This window comes from Lutra lutra, chromosome 9 (assembly GCF_902655055.1).
Source record: "Lutra lutra chromosome 9, mLutLut1.2, whole genome shotgun sequence".
In the NCBI taxonomy this organism is placed as follows: domain Eukaryota; kingdom Metazoa; phylum Chordata; class Mammalia; order Carnivora; family Mustelidae; genus Lutra; species Lutra lutra.
Genome location: NC_062286.1, coordinates 133924738 through 133939903, shown reverse-complemented (window position 1 = coordinate 133939903; position 15166 = coordinate 133924738). Strand labels below are relative to the sequence as shown.

Sequence of the window (15166 nt, the reverse complement as noted above, 5' to 3'; positions counted from 1 at the left end):
GCTGTGTCCTCATTAAATAGTAACCCCCTCCCGCCCACCGTCCTCTCCCACGGCCTCTGGTAACCTGTGTTCTTCTCTCTGTGTCTGAATTTGCCAATTCTGTGTACCTTGGACTTGTGTGCTGCAGGAGGCAGGGTGGGGGAAGGGAAGACAAGCCCAGGGAAATGGTCTTGAGGTATTTTGCAAACCACACACTTCTCATGGAGACCAGTTCCCTTGAGTATGCCTTTCACATGCTACCTAAAATTGGGGATACCTAAAATTGGATTACGGAATAGTGTCCCGTGTCGGGCCTGTTTCACTCAGCATGTGTGTTCAAGGTCAATCCGCCTTATAGCGTGGGTCAGAATTCACTTCCCTTTGGAGGCTGGTCCCTGGTGGATCTGAGCAGACCACCTTGCATAGGTCCCATTGTCTGCTGACGGGCCTCGCCTTCTCCGGAGAAGCATTCTGGCCCAGCAAGTGCTTAGATGATGGCGATCGTTTATTGCAATGATCTTAATTCCGAACGTGCGGACCAGTGGCTGAGCGCTAGGGTGCAGAGTAAGGAAAACATGGCCATAGCAGGGGAGGCAGATGTAGGCTTTTGCAGGGAGACCCGTGGCAGTCGGGGGTTGCCTGGGGTGCCACGGGTGCTGTGAGCGCTGTGCCTTGGCTTCCCCGGGAGAGACGGTGGCTCAGTCTTGAGGGATGAGCCACCGGGAATGCCTGCCATGTGTCCTTCATTCGCTCGGCAGAGGAGCTACAAGGGGATCTGAAACCACTCAATGTCCATGGGAGAAGGAGCACGGTCCCAGGCTTGGCTGGGCTCTGATCTGGCTTCCCCACCTACAGCTCTGCCTCCCCGGCCGGGGCCTGCATGTCCTCACCTATCAAACGGGGGTGATGATCAGACTTGTGGCAGAGGCTTTTGTGCGATTCGACCCGTCCATACCCACAAGGCATTGTGAGCCATGCCCTGAACGCAGACAGTGTTGGAAACAATAGCTGTTACTCCTCCCGGGGGTGGGGGCATGCACGTGGGGCCTGCGGAGGCTGGAACAGGTCGTGCAGGGCCTTCAAGGCAGCTGCACTTGCTCAGATGGTATCTGGAGGCACAGGGGGACCAGGGATGGGTTTGAGAAGAGGCACATGAACCTTTGTGGTGGGTGTGACCTGGAGGACATCTTACCTGCTAGGACTTTCCCTCAGGCTTGCAGGAAGCTGGTCATGCTGTCTCTGCTTAATGACCTTGAGCTTTTCTCCTCAAAAGGATCTCTTTTGTTATTGGCCTGTGCCAGTTGTTGCTTAAGGGCTGTGATTTCATGACTGTCCACTTCCCGCCTTTGGACAAATCCCCATGCCTTTGCTGGGCCTCAGTTTCCCCATCCGATGGTGCTGGGCTGGCTAATTCCTAAGGGTAGTCCCAAGCCCCTATGCACTGGGATTCTGGGGCTCCTGGAGGGTGGCGTTTTACTCATGGACATACACCGGAGATGGAAAAAAAGGGGATAGCGAAGGAGAAGGGCTCCCTCTCATGTCTCTTGGGTCCCTGGACCAGGAGAGGAGACCCTGTGAGAGCCCTCTTCCTGTAGACGTGGCTTTCATCAGCTGCCATTTGGTGCTTTGTGTCTCTTGCTGGCACGAGTCGAGCAGAGAACTAGGGATGGAGACTATGGACCCAGCCTGATGCGTCCTGATCACTTCTCCAGCTGCTTCTCCCTTCCCTCCCAATTATGAGACTGCTGGGAGAGGTCCTTTCATTCCAGAGTGGGTCAGAGTCCTCTGGGGGAATGAGCTGAACTGAAGGAACCAAGATATTACTGGAGACAGAACTCAGTTCAGCCAACGAGAGGCCGGGGAGGCGTGGCCCACCAGCTACCGACGCATTATTGTTCACTGTCCGTTGGCTAATTTCTTATGTGATCTTCTGACTTCGAGCTCAAGTTGCAGTTAGTGAATAAAAATGCCCTTTTTGACATGGACCTACGCCTCGCTCATAACCACCACCTGAAAGACAGGCATATGTTCCTGGTGGATGACTTTTGACCTATCTTTGGTAAAGGGATGAGAATTTTCTCTGATTGGTTCTGTCCAAGGCCTTTCACATGGAATGTACCATGTCTTGATGACCTAATTTCAAATTCCTTGATGTCCGTCCATCTCTCCCTTATTGCCTTCTTCGGAGCCGTGGCTGACGTTGGCTCTTGGAGCTGCTGACATTCTGGAATGCACGCTTAGGAGATATTTCTAGACACCTGCAGGGTGTTGGGTGTTGGGGAGATGGTGGTGACTCGAACGTGGTCCCTGTCATCATGATGAGAGTTGGTACTTTGATCACATTTTCCCTCTTCCTTTTCGACAGAAACCCCAGTCTCCCTTAGTCATTTCAGGAATCAGAGTTCTAAGGCCGTGACTTGCAGACACTCTCGTTACTCTGGACTCCAACTAGCTCATTGCCTGTGTGTCGTTTAGATCGTCTATACTGCATCAGCTTTGGTAGCAATCATAGGACTTTATTAATTATTATTTGGGGAAATATGTTCTATACTAAGAATTTCATATAATGCTTGGAAACCAGATTTCTTTGGGTGAAACTTAAGAGCCAAGACCATCTAGATTCATATCTAACCTAGCACTGAAGATGTTAATAGTTATGCTTAAAACAGGGGAGAAGGGTTCTCTGGCCAGATGCTGGAACATGATACTTACCCCAGCTCGCTTTGGAGAGAGATACTGTGTGTGAGCAGATTAAAGGCTCTGAGAAGTCCTGCAGTAAAGAAACCCATTTGACATTACTCAGCATTTTCCAGATGCTTAATCGTTTTAGAATTCGTTTCCCGTCCTCATAAACCCGTTTAATATTCCTCAGAGCCAGCGTTCCACAAAACACCCTGGAAACACTTGTGGAAATGATTTGTTTCAGCCGAAAATGGCCCAATGGCCAATGTAGGTGGTCAGAAGAAGAAATCTGTTATTTGCAAATGCAGAGTTTTGTTCGGCCCGACCTGTCGGCCCCAAACTGAGGAACTAATGCTCTTCTCCAAGGAAGGAGACTTCACTCCTGAGCGGAGCCTCTCATCAATCCTTGCAGCGGGTCATGTGAGATCTAGACTCTCGACTGAAAGGTGGGGGGCGGGCTCCTATGTTTCCGCCCTCTCCAGGGACTCACAAGTCAGGACATTGTTTCAGGCTCTTCGGGCAGAATATGCAAACCGCCTGTATTCTCAGACAATCAAGAAGCCCTGTGGGGGGCAGCCAGTGATCTGTAACAGGCCACTGTGACTGTCTTGGCAGGGGCAGGACACTTTGGAAATAGTACTTCGGTTGAACAAAGCATAGAGTGAAGTATCATGTATAACAGTTTTGCTTTTTTTTTTTTTTTAAAGAAAGATGGAAGAGACGTCCAGATGTAAGAGCAGCGGGAGGAGGGGCAATTTCTGTTCTTTTCCATTTCCTAGTTAACCTACTGGTGCTCAATTTTCTATTGTCAACATACGTTCCCTTTGGAAAAAGAAATATACACATGTATAAATAAAAATACATGTATGTTCAAATAGACACATATAAAAAACATGTATATATCTTGCTGAAATGATAGAATGCATAAACCAGGATAAATGTAAGTTGGTGAGTTTGGGTCTTCCATCTTTGGTTTCTCATCGTTCCTTCAAAGTGTGTCCTTTTTTAATCTTTCCAGATGGGCAGCAAATTTGGGAGATGGAAGCTACGGTGGATAAAGACAAGAGCCAGCCTGTAAGCACCTGGACGAGATGACTGAGCGCTCCGTCATGTTCCCCTCCCACCTCCCTTATGCTCTCTTTCCTTCTTTTTTCCCTCCTTCATCCAAGTCCCAGTGCTTTGGAGCTAACAGGCACTCAGTAGGTATTAAATGGACACATCAGTTGAACGTATCTTGAGCACCAGGCCCTCTGATTTGTAACCAGGGCATCGTAACAGACCTTGGTAGAGTAAGTGGCAATCCTTTCTTCACCTGCAGCTGGAAGGTCAAGTTCCCCCTAGATAGAATCTTGCCTGTAAATGTACAGAACATGTCTTGACTCCTTTGAGAGGAGCTGGCCTGATGTGCTTGGGGCCTTGCATAGGAATGTGGGCACTGTTGCAGTAAAGTTGATGATAGCTCCTTCCTTCCAGAACATGCTTTTTGTTGAGATCCCCGAGTATCGAAACAAGCACATCCGTGCATCGGTGAAGGTGAACTTCTACGTCATCAATGGGAAAAGGAAACGAAGTCAGCCTCAGCACTTTACCTACCACCCAGGTAAGGAGTCTTCTCTGGAGGCCCCTTTGGTGTTGAGAGGCAGCCCAGGCATGCGGTAAGGACACATGAGGTCTGCTTCCAGCTGGATGACCTTGGGCAGGTGACTTAACCTCTCTGAGCCTCCATTTCCTCATCTGTCAAATGGCACCTTCCTTATAAGACGTACAGAAATCAAATGCATGTAAAGTTCTTAGCACAATGCATGGTAAGCAGGTATGAATGATACTGACTAGTGTCTACATTTTTCTTTGGGGGATTTGACGAGGAGGGAGGCACGCTTGGACTTGATCGACAACAGAGTGACTGAGATGATGGTCTTTGAAGGGCATCTCGAGAAATGATTCCTGGTTGGTGTCCAAGCTGCCTTTGGCTCCAATGGCCAAACCTCCTTGGGTCTTGACTTCCTGATGCCTGGCGGACCCCCAGACTTGATTAGCGTCCTGTCCCCACTACATTTGGTCCAGTGACGAGATAGGGTCCTCAGCTCCTGGCGCTGGCAATGTCTTAAGAAAGGATGCTGGAGGAGGACAAGCTCTGGAGACTGTCCTAGGTGGGGAGAGAAGCAGCGACGGCACCAGTGCTGATTGTGGGAAGATGATTATAGTAACAACAGCAAGCATTGAGCGCTTACTGTATGCCAGTCTCTGTGCTAAGTACCTTTCACGCATCTCACTTCATCTTCCCAGCAACCCCATGGAGACAGGCAGTGTGCTTGTTACTGCCACATAACCGATGGGGAAACTGAGGCCCTGGCCAGCAGGTCTCCTTTCCCCCACAATACTACAGGACTAAGGGTATCGATCCACCACCATTTGGTCATTTTCTTTTTCCCAAAAACATCTGAGTGTCAGTTGAATGATTAGTGCTGTTTTAGGTGCTTAGGGACACAGCATTAAACAAAACAGACTGGAAAAATTCCTCTCTTTCAGGAGCCGACAGTCTAGCGGGGGCGGGCTGTTCAGATAATAAGTTAGCACAAGAAAGATACAGAATATTTCAGGTGGTGATAAACATTACCAAGGACAGCAAGCCCGGAAGGTGGGTGTGAACCGCTAGGGCAGAAGGATGAGAAGGATATAATTTTCAGTCAAGCCTTCCTGTCCAAGCTCTGCCCCTGGGAAAAACCTGAGAATGTCCCAGAGCCGAGACAGGGCTGAGACGTACCAGCAGCCTTTCTGCTCCTGGAAAGACCTGCGGTTCCCGATCATCGTCTGGGGTCCAGTTTCTCCCTGAGACAATTACACAGGGAGGCTCTGGTCCAAGGCTAAGATGTGACGGAGCCCAAGAGTCTGCTCCCATCTACTGGGACCCCCAAGACCACGCTCCCTGCCGCAGCCCACTGATCCCGTGTGCACCCCCACAGCTCACTAAGAAGGGTGCACCCCGTGTGCTTCTCTCTCTCTCCCAGTCCCAGCCATCAAGACGGAGCCCACCGATGAGTACGACCCCACCTTGATCTGCAGCCCCGCGCACGGGGGCCTGGGCAACCAGCCTTACTACCCACAGCACCCAGTGGTGGCCGAATCCCCCTCCTGCCTCGTGGCCACCATGGCGCCCTGCCAGCAATTCCGCTCGGGGCTCCCGTCCCCTGACGCCCGCTACCAGCAGCAGAACCCGGCGGCCGTCCTCTACCAGCGGAGCAAGAGCCTGAGCCCCAGCCTGCTGGGCTACCAGCAGCCAGCCCTCATGGCCGCCCCCCTGTCCCTGGCGGACGCCCACCGCTCCGTGCTGGTGCACGCCGGCTCCCAGGGCCAGAGCTCCCCGCTGCTCCACCCCTCCCCGGCCAACCAGCAGGCCTCGCCGGTGATCCACTACTCACCCACCAACCAGCCGCTGCGCTGCGGCAACCACCAGGAGTTCCAGCACATCCTGTACTGCGAGAACTTCGCGCCCGGCCCCGCCAGGCCCGGCCCGCCCCCCGCCAGTCAAGGCCAGAGGCTGAGCCCGGGCTCCTATCCCACGGTCATTCAGCAGCAGAGTGCCACCAGCCAAAGAGCCACCAAAAACGGGCCCCCGGCCGGTGACCACAAGGAAGTGTTACCCACAGGAGTGACAATTAAGCAGGAGCAGAACTTGGACCAGACCTACTTGGATGACGGTAAGACGCTTGTTTCTTTCTCGTTGCCCGTAAGAATGGGGACCCCAAAGCATCACCCCTTCCCCCAGCGGGTTCACTGGGAGCCTGGGTATCGTCCTTCCCGACTTTGGACCTCTGTGTCCCCCTCTTTAATTTAAGGGGGTTGAAGAAGAGAACCTTTAATGCCTTACCCGACCCTGGGCACGCATCCTTTGTCCCGCAGGACTTTTGGGGCAGCTGGTAAGAGGTTTAGGGTTTCGCTACAACCAGTGCAATAGAAAGAGCAAATGAGGGCAGTTCTGGCCGAAGGAGTGTCCCCCGGGTCATGAACTGGGGTGGTTTAACCGCCACCACTGTCTTTGCATTGCCAAGTGGAGACCAAGAATAGACCAACTGAGAGGAAGGAAGGCGAACCTTTTATTCCCAGAGAGGAAAAAAGTCCTGCTTCTTGATAGCTCTCTTTTGTGCATTTGGGGGAGGGGAGCGTAGAAAGGGAAGGAGCAGGCTTGCTGCAAAGCGGAGCATGAATGGGGGGCTCGCAGGCAGGCTCCGGGCATATCTGAGCTGTGAGCCCATGGAACAGAGACGCATTGAGAGGTGGGGAACAGCGGGCTTCCGTTGTGGTGAGCCTGGCTGCTGGGGTGGATGGGCCAAAGGAAAAGACTCAGGGAGGCTTTGTGTGAGTCTGTAGGTGCCTGAGTTTGTGGGCAGAGGGCAGCGCGTCAGGGGGGAGTGGGGGACCCGCTGGAGGGTCGGTCTTGGCAGAGTGGCTGTGTCTGTCACTGGGCAGTGACCCTGGTCTGGGATCTCAGGGAGGAGGGGCCAGCTCTGCTGGAGGACTCCCCTGGGATCTGCCAGGTGCCGAGAGGGTGGGGCCAGCAGAGTAACCACCCCCCCCACACTTCCACCCCCGCCCCCACCCCCTCCCCTGGGAGCACTAGAGTCAGGAAAATAGGTGGTGTGAGTTTCTTAGTAGAATGAAAACCTACACCACGGGCAGCTTGGGCTTCACCTTTTACAGGCGGCAGCATCTGATCTACCCCGAAACGTCAATTATTGCAGAAAATTTACTCTCGGGAACCCAGCCAAGTGATAGGAAGTAAGGCCAAAAACTTCAGAATGGCCACGATGGTTCTCGTAAAAACCAGACACCGAGTATCACTTTGGCGGCAGGCATCCTCTGGTACTCGCTCAAGGACTATTGACTTTTCCTTTTTTTGCAAAGTTTTGACAATCTGGGTGATCTGTGGGTTCAGGGACTTCTGGTAGTTTTACATCCTCTCGCTAGTAAAACTAGTGATCGCAGACTTCCCCTAAGCGCATCAAGCAAAGATGGCTTGGGCCACTTAGAGGGTCAAACTGCCCTTGCCAGGCTGAGCGCTGGGTGTGGCCATGTTAATAATTGATCTGTCTCATCCTGAATGTTCCAGGTTGGGGGAGGGTCACTGTGCTCAGTTGTGAAAGGGAGACCCACGTGCAATCTATCCTTGAACAACTTACACTCCAGAGGGTGGAGATAAAATTTTGGTTGCTTATTTGAAAGGGGGCTGTCTTGCAGAAAATCCGTTTCATGCAGAATGCCTAATACGAGCGGATAAGTGAGATGTGGCTGTAACCAGACCGCTCTCCGTGCACGCGCTTGGGGGGTGTATCAGGGATGAGGTGTTTTCTAAGTAACTGATGCCTGAGCAGGCCCAGGTAACGTCCCCCCCCGACTCTGTGTCTGGTGGTTGGTTTGGTCTCCCAGAGCTGCTCAGGTGCTGGCGCCTCCCACCTGTCTTTCCACCTAAAAGACAAATGGTAAGGGTCTCCTTTGGAGATGGCGACTTAGCCCGTGCCCGGGGTTTTAGGGATCCATCAGTATCTAGGTGGTCATGACTCTCCTTCGAGGGTCCATCATGGCCCCAGACTCACAGAGGTGCTTCCTGTTTTCATAGAAGTCTGAGTTGCGGACAAAGCAGCAGATGATGACAACCTTTAGGGACTCCTAAATGCCTTTCTGAACACAGGCAGGTTCAAAGTCATGGTGAAAGTGAGCTCTTGGCAGATCAGTAACATGAGTCAGCCCCTAAGGATGTTTCGGAGAACTGCGTGTGGTGAAATTGCTTCTCCTGTTGGAGCCTTTTCTTAAGTACTTTCTGTACAAGCCCAATTCCATGGGATTTTTAGGAGATGTGCTCTGAAGTGAAGGTTCTATGGCTTAAAAAGGTGAAAAAAATTCTGTAAAACCAAGTATTTTTTTTTTTTAAATTGTTTACTGCAGGACTTCTCAGTGCCTTTACTGCACCTGTGGGCATTATCAATCTCTAAAACAAAGGATGTAGTGCTTCCCAGAATTACTCAGCCACACGCAAGAGAAGTACAACTCCAGGGGTGCTGTTCACACTGCATTTTATATTCTGTGAATGGAATCCTGGGGTGGTTCCACAGGGCAGGCCTGGAACCCCTGTTCCCCAACATTCTGGGGAAATAACCTTGAGGGAATTTTGGAGTTCAGAAGCCCAGCACTGCCCCCATCCCATACACCTGTGTTCACGCTTCTGAGTTCTTTGGTTTCATGTGGGGCCAGAGCAGGACAGGGCAAGAAAATAATTTCTACCTGTGTGGCTTCCAAAAGGCAGCAAGGTGGCTGCTAGGTATGTCCAGTGTTTGACCAGGAGTGTCCCCCAAGACTGAGCAACGCAGGATGGGCCAGTATGGCCAGCTGTGCCCCCTGTGGGCCCCAGACAGTACCACCACTGCAGCTCCCAGGACGGGGGTGTGCCCTTGGTTTCCCAATTGCTGGGATTTCAGACCCCTCCAATGGAACATTCTCAAATTCCACCGTTGGCTTCGTGGATGTGGGATTCCAACTTCTCAGTTGATTTTGCATTGATTTCTGACAGACAAACCGGAAATCCCTGGGTCATTTCTCTATCTTGGTTGGGAGACATCCCAGGTTGAGAAGCCCATTTTCTGTGCCTTTCTCGGATTACACCGGGGGGCCTTGCCCACGAAGGCCACATCTGGCAGCGCAACCAGGAATCAGCGTGTGCTTTCAGTGTGCGGGGATTTCTCATATGCCCTTCGAGAGAGCGTGCTTGAGTGTTTCAAGGGTCAAGGGAAGGTTCCTTGAGCTGGAAAAGGAAGGGGTCACCCGCAGACTCGGGTCCAAACACAAACAAATCATCTTCGAAGTTGAAAGTGCCACTCGGCTGTGATCCCTGGGAGCCCCCATGTTTGGGTGTCCCCCTGACCCTTCACTCATGGTCCGGAGTGTCCCGCACGGGCGTTCCCCCTGACACCGTCATGTTGCATTCCTGCACGTAGACTGTCTGACTGGGCCCCACTTTTTCTTGGAACTCCGAAAGGCAGCTTCTGCTTTCCCTCCTCCAAGGACTTGAGACATTTTCAAAAAGTCTCATTTTGAACTGGCAATGGAAGTGGGTTTCCAGAGCCACGTGCGTCCCCACTCGTCCCTCTCCCTTTCCTCCTCCCACAGCAGGCTCTTAACGTAGTTCTTTGGAAAGGTAGCCTTTGCCCATGCATTCCCTTGTCTTTTCTCTGTCTTCTTGTCCCTAGAACTTCCTTGTTCTGAAGTCCCTGATTTTACCTGGAAAACACCAGCAGTGAATGAATCCTTCCCTCCTTCCCTTCCAGCCTCCAGCCTCTTTCCTGCTGGCCTTTCCTGCTGGTAGGCTTCCCTCCTTCCTTCTGTCTCCTCCATCCTGACCCTCCTGCCCTCCCCTTGCACCTCTCTCCCACCCCTAGGTAGTGACTGGTTACACTCTGTGCCCGGCACTGTTCTGGGACTTGGGTACACAGGCGAACAAGTCAGATGAAGTCCTTGCTCGTGGGGTAAATTTTTGGTAAAGAAGACAGACATTAGTATGTAAGGTAATAAGCACATTTAAGATGGTGGTAAAAGGCCCTGAGGGAAATTGCACAAGGATAGGAGTGAGAGTGTGGCCGGATGGGGGTGGTGTTGGCCCCTGAGACCCAGTGCACAGAAAGGCTGATGTGGGGAGGTGGGGACAGCAGGTGAGGGCGGGGACAGCAGATGGGGATGGGGACAGTGGGTGGGGTGGACAGCCTGTGGGGGTGGGGACAGCAGGTCGGGGTGAGGACAGCAGGTGCCGGCAGCTAAGAGGGCAGAGGAATGGGCCAGCATTGGCCGGGTTTTTCGCAGTGCCATAGGATTTGATTTACCTTTTGAAAAGGTGACTCTGGCTGTGTTTGGAAAATGGACCACAGGGAGGCAGGAGTTGACCAACAGGGGCCTTGCTTTGTTTTAGACGAAGCCAGATACAAACAGTGACAGTCTCGCAGCAGGCAGGTTATGGAGGGGTGGCGCATTTTACAAAAGGTTGCCTTACGTGTCCTCTCATTAGTGCGATTATTTAAAATGTGACTGAGATTGTCAAGACGGGGGATTAGTTCCAAAGTAGGGCTTGCTTTGCCGGCCTGGGACGACAGGGTTGGGGGTGATGTGGGGGTGACTGAGCCCCATCAGCTCCGAGCACTTGGATCTGGCAGGTAGGAAGAGTGTGTGCCGCGCAGGCCCAGGCAGGGGAGAGGCGTGGACGGGCTCTGACTGGGTGCCACCGTGGGCACAGTCTCTGCAGAACCAGGGGCTCTCAGGTCACCAGGCCATCTCACCGCAGGCTCTGGGTGGTGGCCCTCTGCCATCCACCTCGGGATTCAGCCACCGATGAGAGGACTCAGGGACAATGGGAGACTTGGGACACAAAGGAGTTCCTCGATCCCATCCTGGAGATGTCGGGGAGAAAGGATGCGGTCTCAGTGATGCTTGAGCCTCCACCAGCGGCTGGGGAGGACAGCGGATGGCGTGTGCATGTGTGCATGTTGGTGAGTGTCCCTCCAGGTGCCAAGAGCTCAGACCAGTCAGGTTTTGGATCTGCTTCTCTGGCCTTTGTGTGAACTACTTAAGAAATAATTTATTGAAATACATCGAATGAATCTGAATCTCTCACTACATATTTAAATGTCAAGACCTATGCACGTTCAGAAATGAGTCGCATACTCTGAATGTCACCAGCTGGGCCACCCATGGGATTACCACCTGGACCCTGCCTAGCACCCCCAGAAGTCCCTATGGGTCCCCCCTCCTCTGTCCCACCCCCGAGCATGGCCACTCTCCTGCCCTCTGACCCCAGAGATTCGTTTCGCCTTTCCCTAGAGAAGGAAGTCATACAGTGGCGCTCACGTGTGTTGGCTGCTCACATCAGCCGCGGGCCCGGGCCACCTGGAGATGCCGTTGGGCATAGCTGGGGTTCGCTCCCTCATTGCCGTGGATCATTCCATCCAGGTAATCGCCTGTAGGCTCCGCACCCGTGTTTCTGTCGATGGACCTTTGGCTCGTTTCCAGTTTTATGAATCAAATTCCTATGATCTCTTCTTCGGGTGCCCACCCACAAGGTCAGGAGGAGACCCTTGCCAGACACCCTTCCTAAGTGGGTGTACCCATTTATCTGCCCGCAGCAGGGCATGGGCGGCCCATGAGGATGTGGTTCATTCCATATCTCCTGACCTTGGGATCTGCCCTCACGGCTGAACATGCCTGGTGGGGGGGGGGGTCCCAGGCTACAGACCCCGGCCTCTGTTTTCTTACCCGTGAAAAGTCCACCTCTCGCTCAGATACTCAAAGTGCCAAAGATTCATGAAGATCTGAACTTGGGAGCTGCTGGCCAAGGACATAAGACTCCTGAAGGACGTCCAGCGCTTCCTCTGGGCTCCATTAATACTGATCGTGACGATCACAGTAGCTCTGCTTCTCAAGTTTCTCCTGGCGCCTTCTCCAGGCTTACCTGTATCTTGGCCGCTGTGGCCTGTTTTTGTTTGACAAGAATATTTGATGCAGGAAGCAAGTAGGAAAAGCCTCGGAGGAACCTCTGATGTGTGACTGGCTTTCCGAGAGCAAAGACACGGCGGAGCTGTTCTGTTCACCGCCGGAGCCAACACGGTCCCGCGCTCCACGGGCCCAGGCTCCCTCCCCGCCCAGGGAAAGACCTGCCAGGGAAAGTGAGCACCGCGGGCTGGCCCGGGGAGGTTAGGTGGTGGTGGATAGCTCCCTTTCTCCCTTTGGGAGAGCCACTCGGGCACAGTGGGAAGGGCTGTCCGCAGCCCACGGAATTCTCCATGGAGGAGAGTTCGGGCTGGCAGGCAGCGCGGAACCGGAGGGTCGGTCCCCCTGCAGAAACCGGGCAAGCTGGTGCTCTGCCCTCATGCCGTCTGTGTTCTGCGTTTGGTCTTGCTTTCGTCCTCCCCTTGCCTTGTGCCAGCTGTCAGTGTTTACCCGGCCTGACTCCCGATGACATGAGACACCAGGTTTGACTTGTGACCTTGGGGGGCAGGTTACTGCCTGGCTGTGCCCTCATCTCCCTCTCTATCCCGCGCAGACGCTCGTCCCTCCTCCCTCCTCCCTCCTGGGGCTGCCGTTAGAAGGAAATGAATGGATTCGTGCTAGAACGATGTTTGGCACAAAGTAACTCTCCATAAATGTTAGCTGCCGTTTTCGTTCAGGAGTTAACACGGCTTACGTTTTTATAAAAGTGTATTTGCATAGGAGAATAAAAAATTGGCTCTTTTGGTCTTTGGAGATGAGGACCCTTAGGCCCTGTCCCCCTGCATGGCCCGGGCTCAGGGGGCCCTTCCCAGGCTACCTTCTGGGGACCTCGGGATGTGTGCCTGGGTGAGGAGATGATGCCATCTGTCCAGGGACTGCTGGAAAGGCGGGTGAGCGTGGCCCCTGCTCTCCTCCCCTGGCAGAGTGTGGCCCAGTGGCCCAAGTTTTGCTAGTCGTGCCACTGGCAGAGGAGCCAAGGGAGTTGGAAGCTGGACACACCAGCGCGTGAGAAACCGGCCAGGGAGGAGTGGACAGAGGGACGTGCAGAAAGGGAGGAAGGAGCAGAAGGGACTGGCACAGCTTTGTTCAGCAGGTCAGGAATCTTTCCAGGGACTACCCGGTGCCCATGGCAAGCCTGGGACAAAGCAGCCCCTGGAGGGAGAGGGGAGCGGCGTGCACAGCCCACGGTCAGCCTGGTGCTACCAAGAGCGGCCCCGGGGCCCGGCCGCTGCATTGGCCTCGGGAGGGCTGGGTGCGACACAGGGATGGTGCCTTCTGATGACGCCACAGGGATGCCTCGAGAGGTGCCGGTGCCATGGATCAGGGTGCTGCTGTTCACCAGAAACCAAAGCCAAGTTTAATTCACACAGGCCACCCTTAGTGGGCGTCAATAGAGAGTCCTGCCCCGCTGAGGTCTTTGGTCAGCGTTCTTTTTTAAAGTTCATTTGAAGATGTTTGTGTTTTATTTAGGCAATGTGTTCACGTGCTTTAAAAAAACCATATAGGGGCGCCTGGGTGGCTCAGTGGGTTAAGCCGCTGCCTTTGGCTCAGGTCATGATCCCAGGTCCTGGGTTCGAGCCCCACGTCGGGCTTTCTGCTCAGCAGGGAGCCTGCTTCCTCCTCTCTCTCTGCCTGCCTCTCTGCCTACTTGTGATTTCTCTCTGTCAAATAAATAAATAAAATCTTTAAAACAAACAAACAAACAAAAAAAAACCATATAAAAAGATCTATGCAGCGCAGTCTTGCTCCCATGTCTGCCCTGCCGCCTCTCCTGCCTTCTAGAACAGCCTTTCTCAAACTCACTTCGCCACCACTCTCTCCGGCCAGGCTGCTCTGGCCGCTCTTTCCTGTCAGCGCCGGCATGACTGTCAGTCCCGCAGACGCACCGTCTGTCTGGTTATGTACCGTGGCCCTTCGCAGGGCCACACACTTATATAAGGTTTCTTCACTCCGTAAGATCCGGTCTTCACCCGCTTGGAAATGCATGCTCTAGAGTTCATGTACTCACAGGCAGAGGCAAATACATATTCCTGTTTTCCTCCTCCTTCTAGCAGATCAGCTCCCAGGCCCCCCCTGCCCCCCGTGGATGGGGAGTTGGGCATCTCCTGTACAAGCAGCACCTGCAAATCTGTCACCCGCTAAAGGGACTGGTGTGCCAGGGACTGGTTTTCAGGAATGGGAAGGCTGGTCTGAGGGTCCAGCATGGATTTGGGGGGCCTGTGGGGTGGAGAGTTCCAGGGTTTCTTTCATTCTGGCCTCACCTCCTCACTCTTTCATGGCCCCAATTCTGAGGGCTCATAAGAGTGGAATAAAGGAGCCTCCTCAGAAGGAAAACACTTCGGCCAGGACCTGGTAAGCATGGTGAGTGCTCGGTAGTGAACCGGAGGCTCCCCCCAGCTCCACCATCATTATCATCAGTTCTGGGCCATCACTATGGTCTGAAATATGTGGGTCCCCACAAAATTCACATGCTGAGACCTAACCCCCAAGGGGATGGTATTAGGAGGTGTGGCCCCTGGGAGGGGCTTAGGGCATGAGAGCAGAGCTTCCTGAAAGGGACTGGTGTTCTCATATGCGAGACCCCCAGAAGTCCCTAGTTCCCCTCTGCTGTGTGAGCTTACAGGGGAAGGAGTCTGTCTATGAGGAAGGGCCCCACATCAAGTGGTGTCTCGATCTTGGAACTTCTTGGCCTCCAGAACCGTGAGACATAAATCCTTGTTGTTTCTGAACCGTCCAGCGGCTCATCTGTTTCAGCAGCTGGAACAGACTAAGACAGCCACGCAGGTGGTCAGCGCCGGGCTGGGCTTTGAAGAAGAACCCAGAGGCTGACTCAGCCTGTGTCCTTGCGACCTTGTTAGGCTACGTCTTGTGAATTCAGCAAAGGATATTTAAGAGTCTTACTAGAAAATTCCAAAGTCCAGAAAACTGCTTGCCTAGAGAAGATCCCTCAACGTTTGCGAGAACCGCTGCTGGAAGATGAACT

At 53.3% G+C, this 15166-nt stretch overlaps 1 protein-coding gene across 1 annotated transcript in view; it reads left to right on the top strand.

Annotated features, from left to right (window-relative positions):
- Positions 1-15166, top strand: part of NFATC2 (nuclear factor of activated T cells 2) — a 139924-nt gene that overhangs the window by 92370 nt on the left and 32388 nt on the right. The window contains 3 exon segments of the mRNA XM_047744765.1: positions 3680-3735; positions 4135-4261; positions 5670-6359. Coding sequence (XP_047600721.1) covers positions 3680-3735; positions 4135-4261; positions 5670-6359 — 873 coding nt within the window.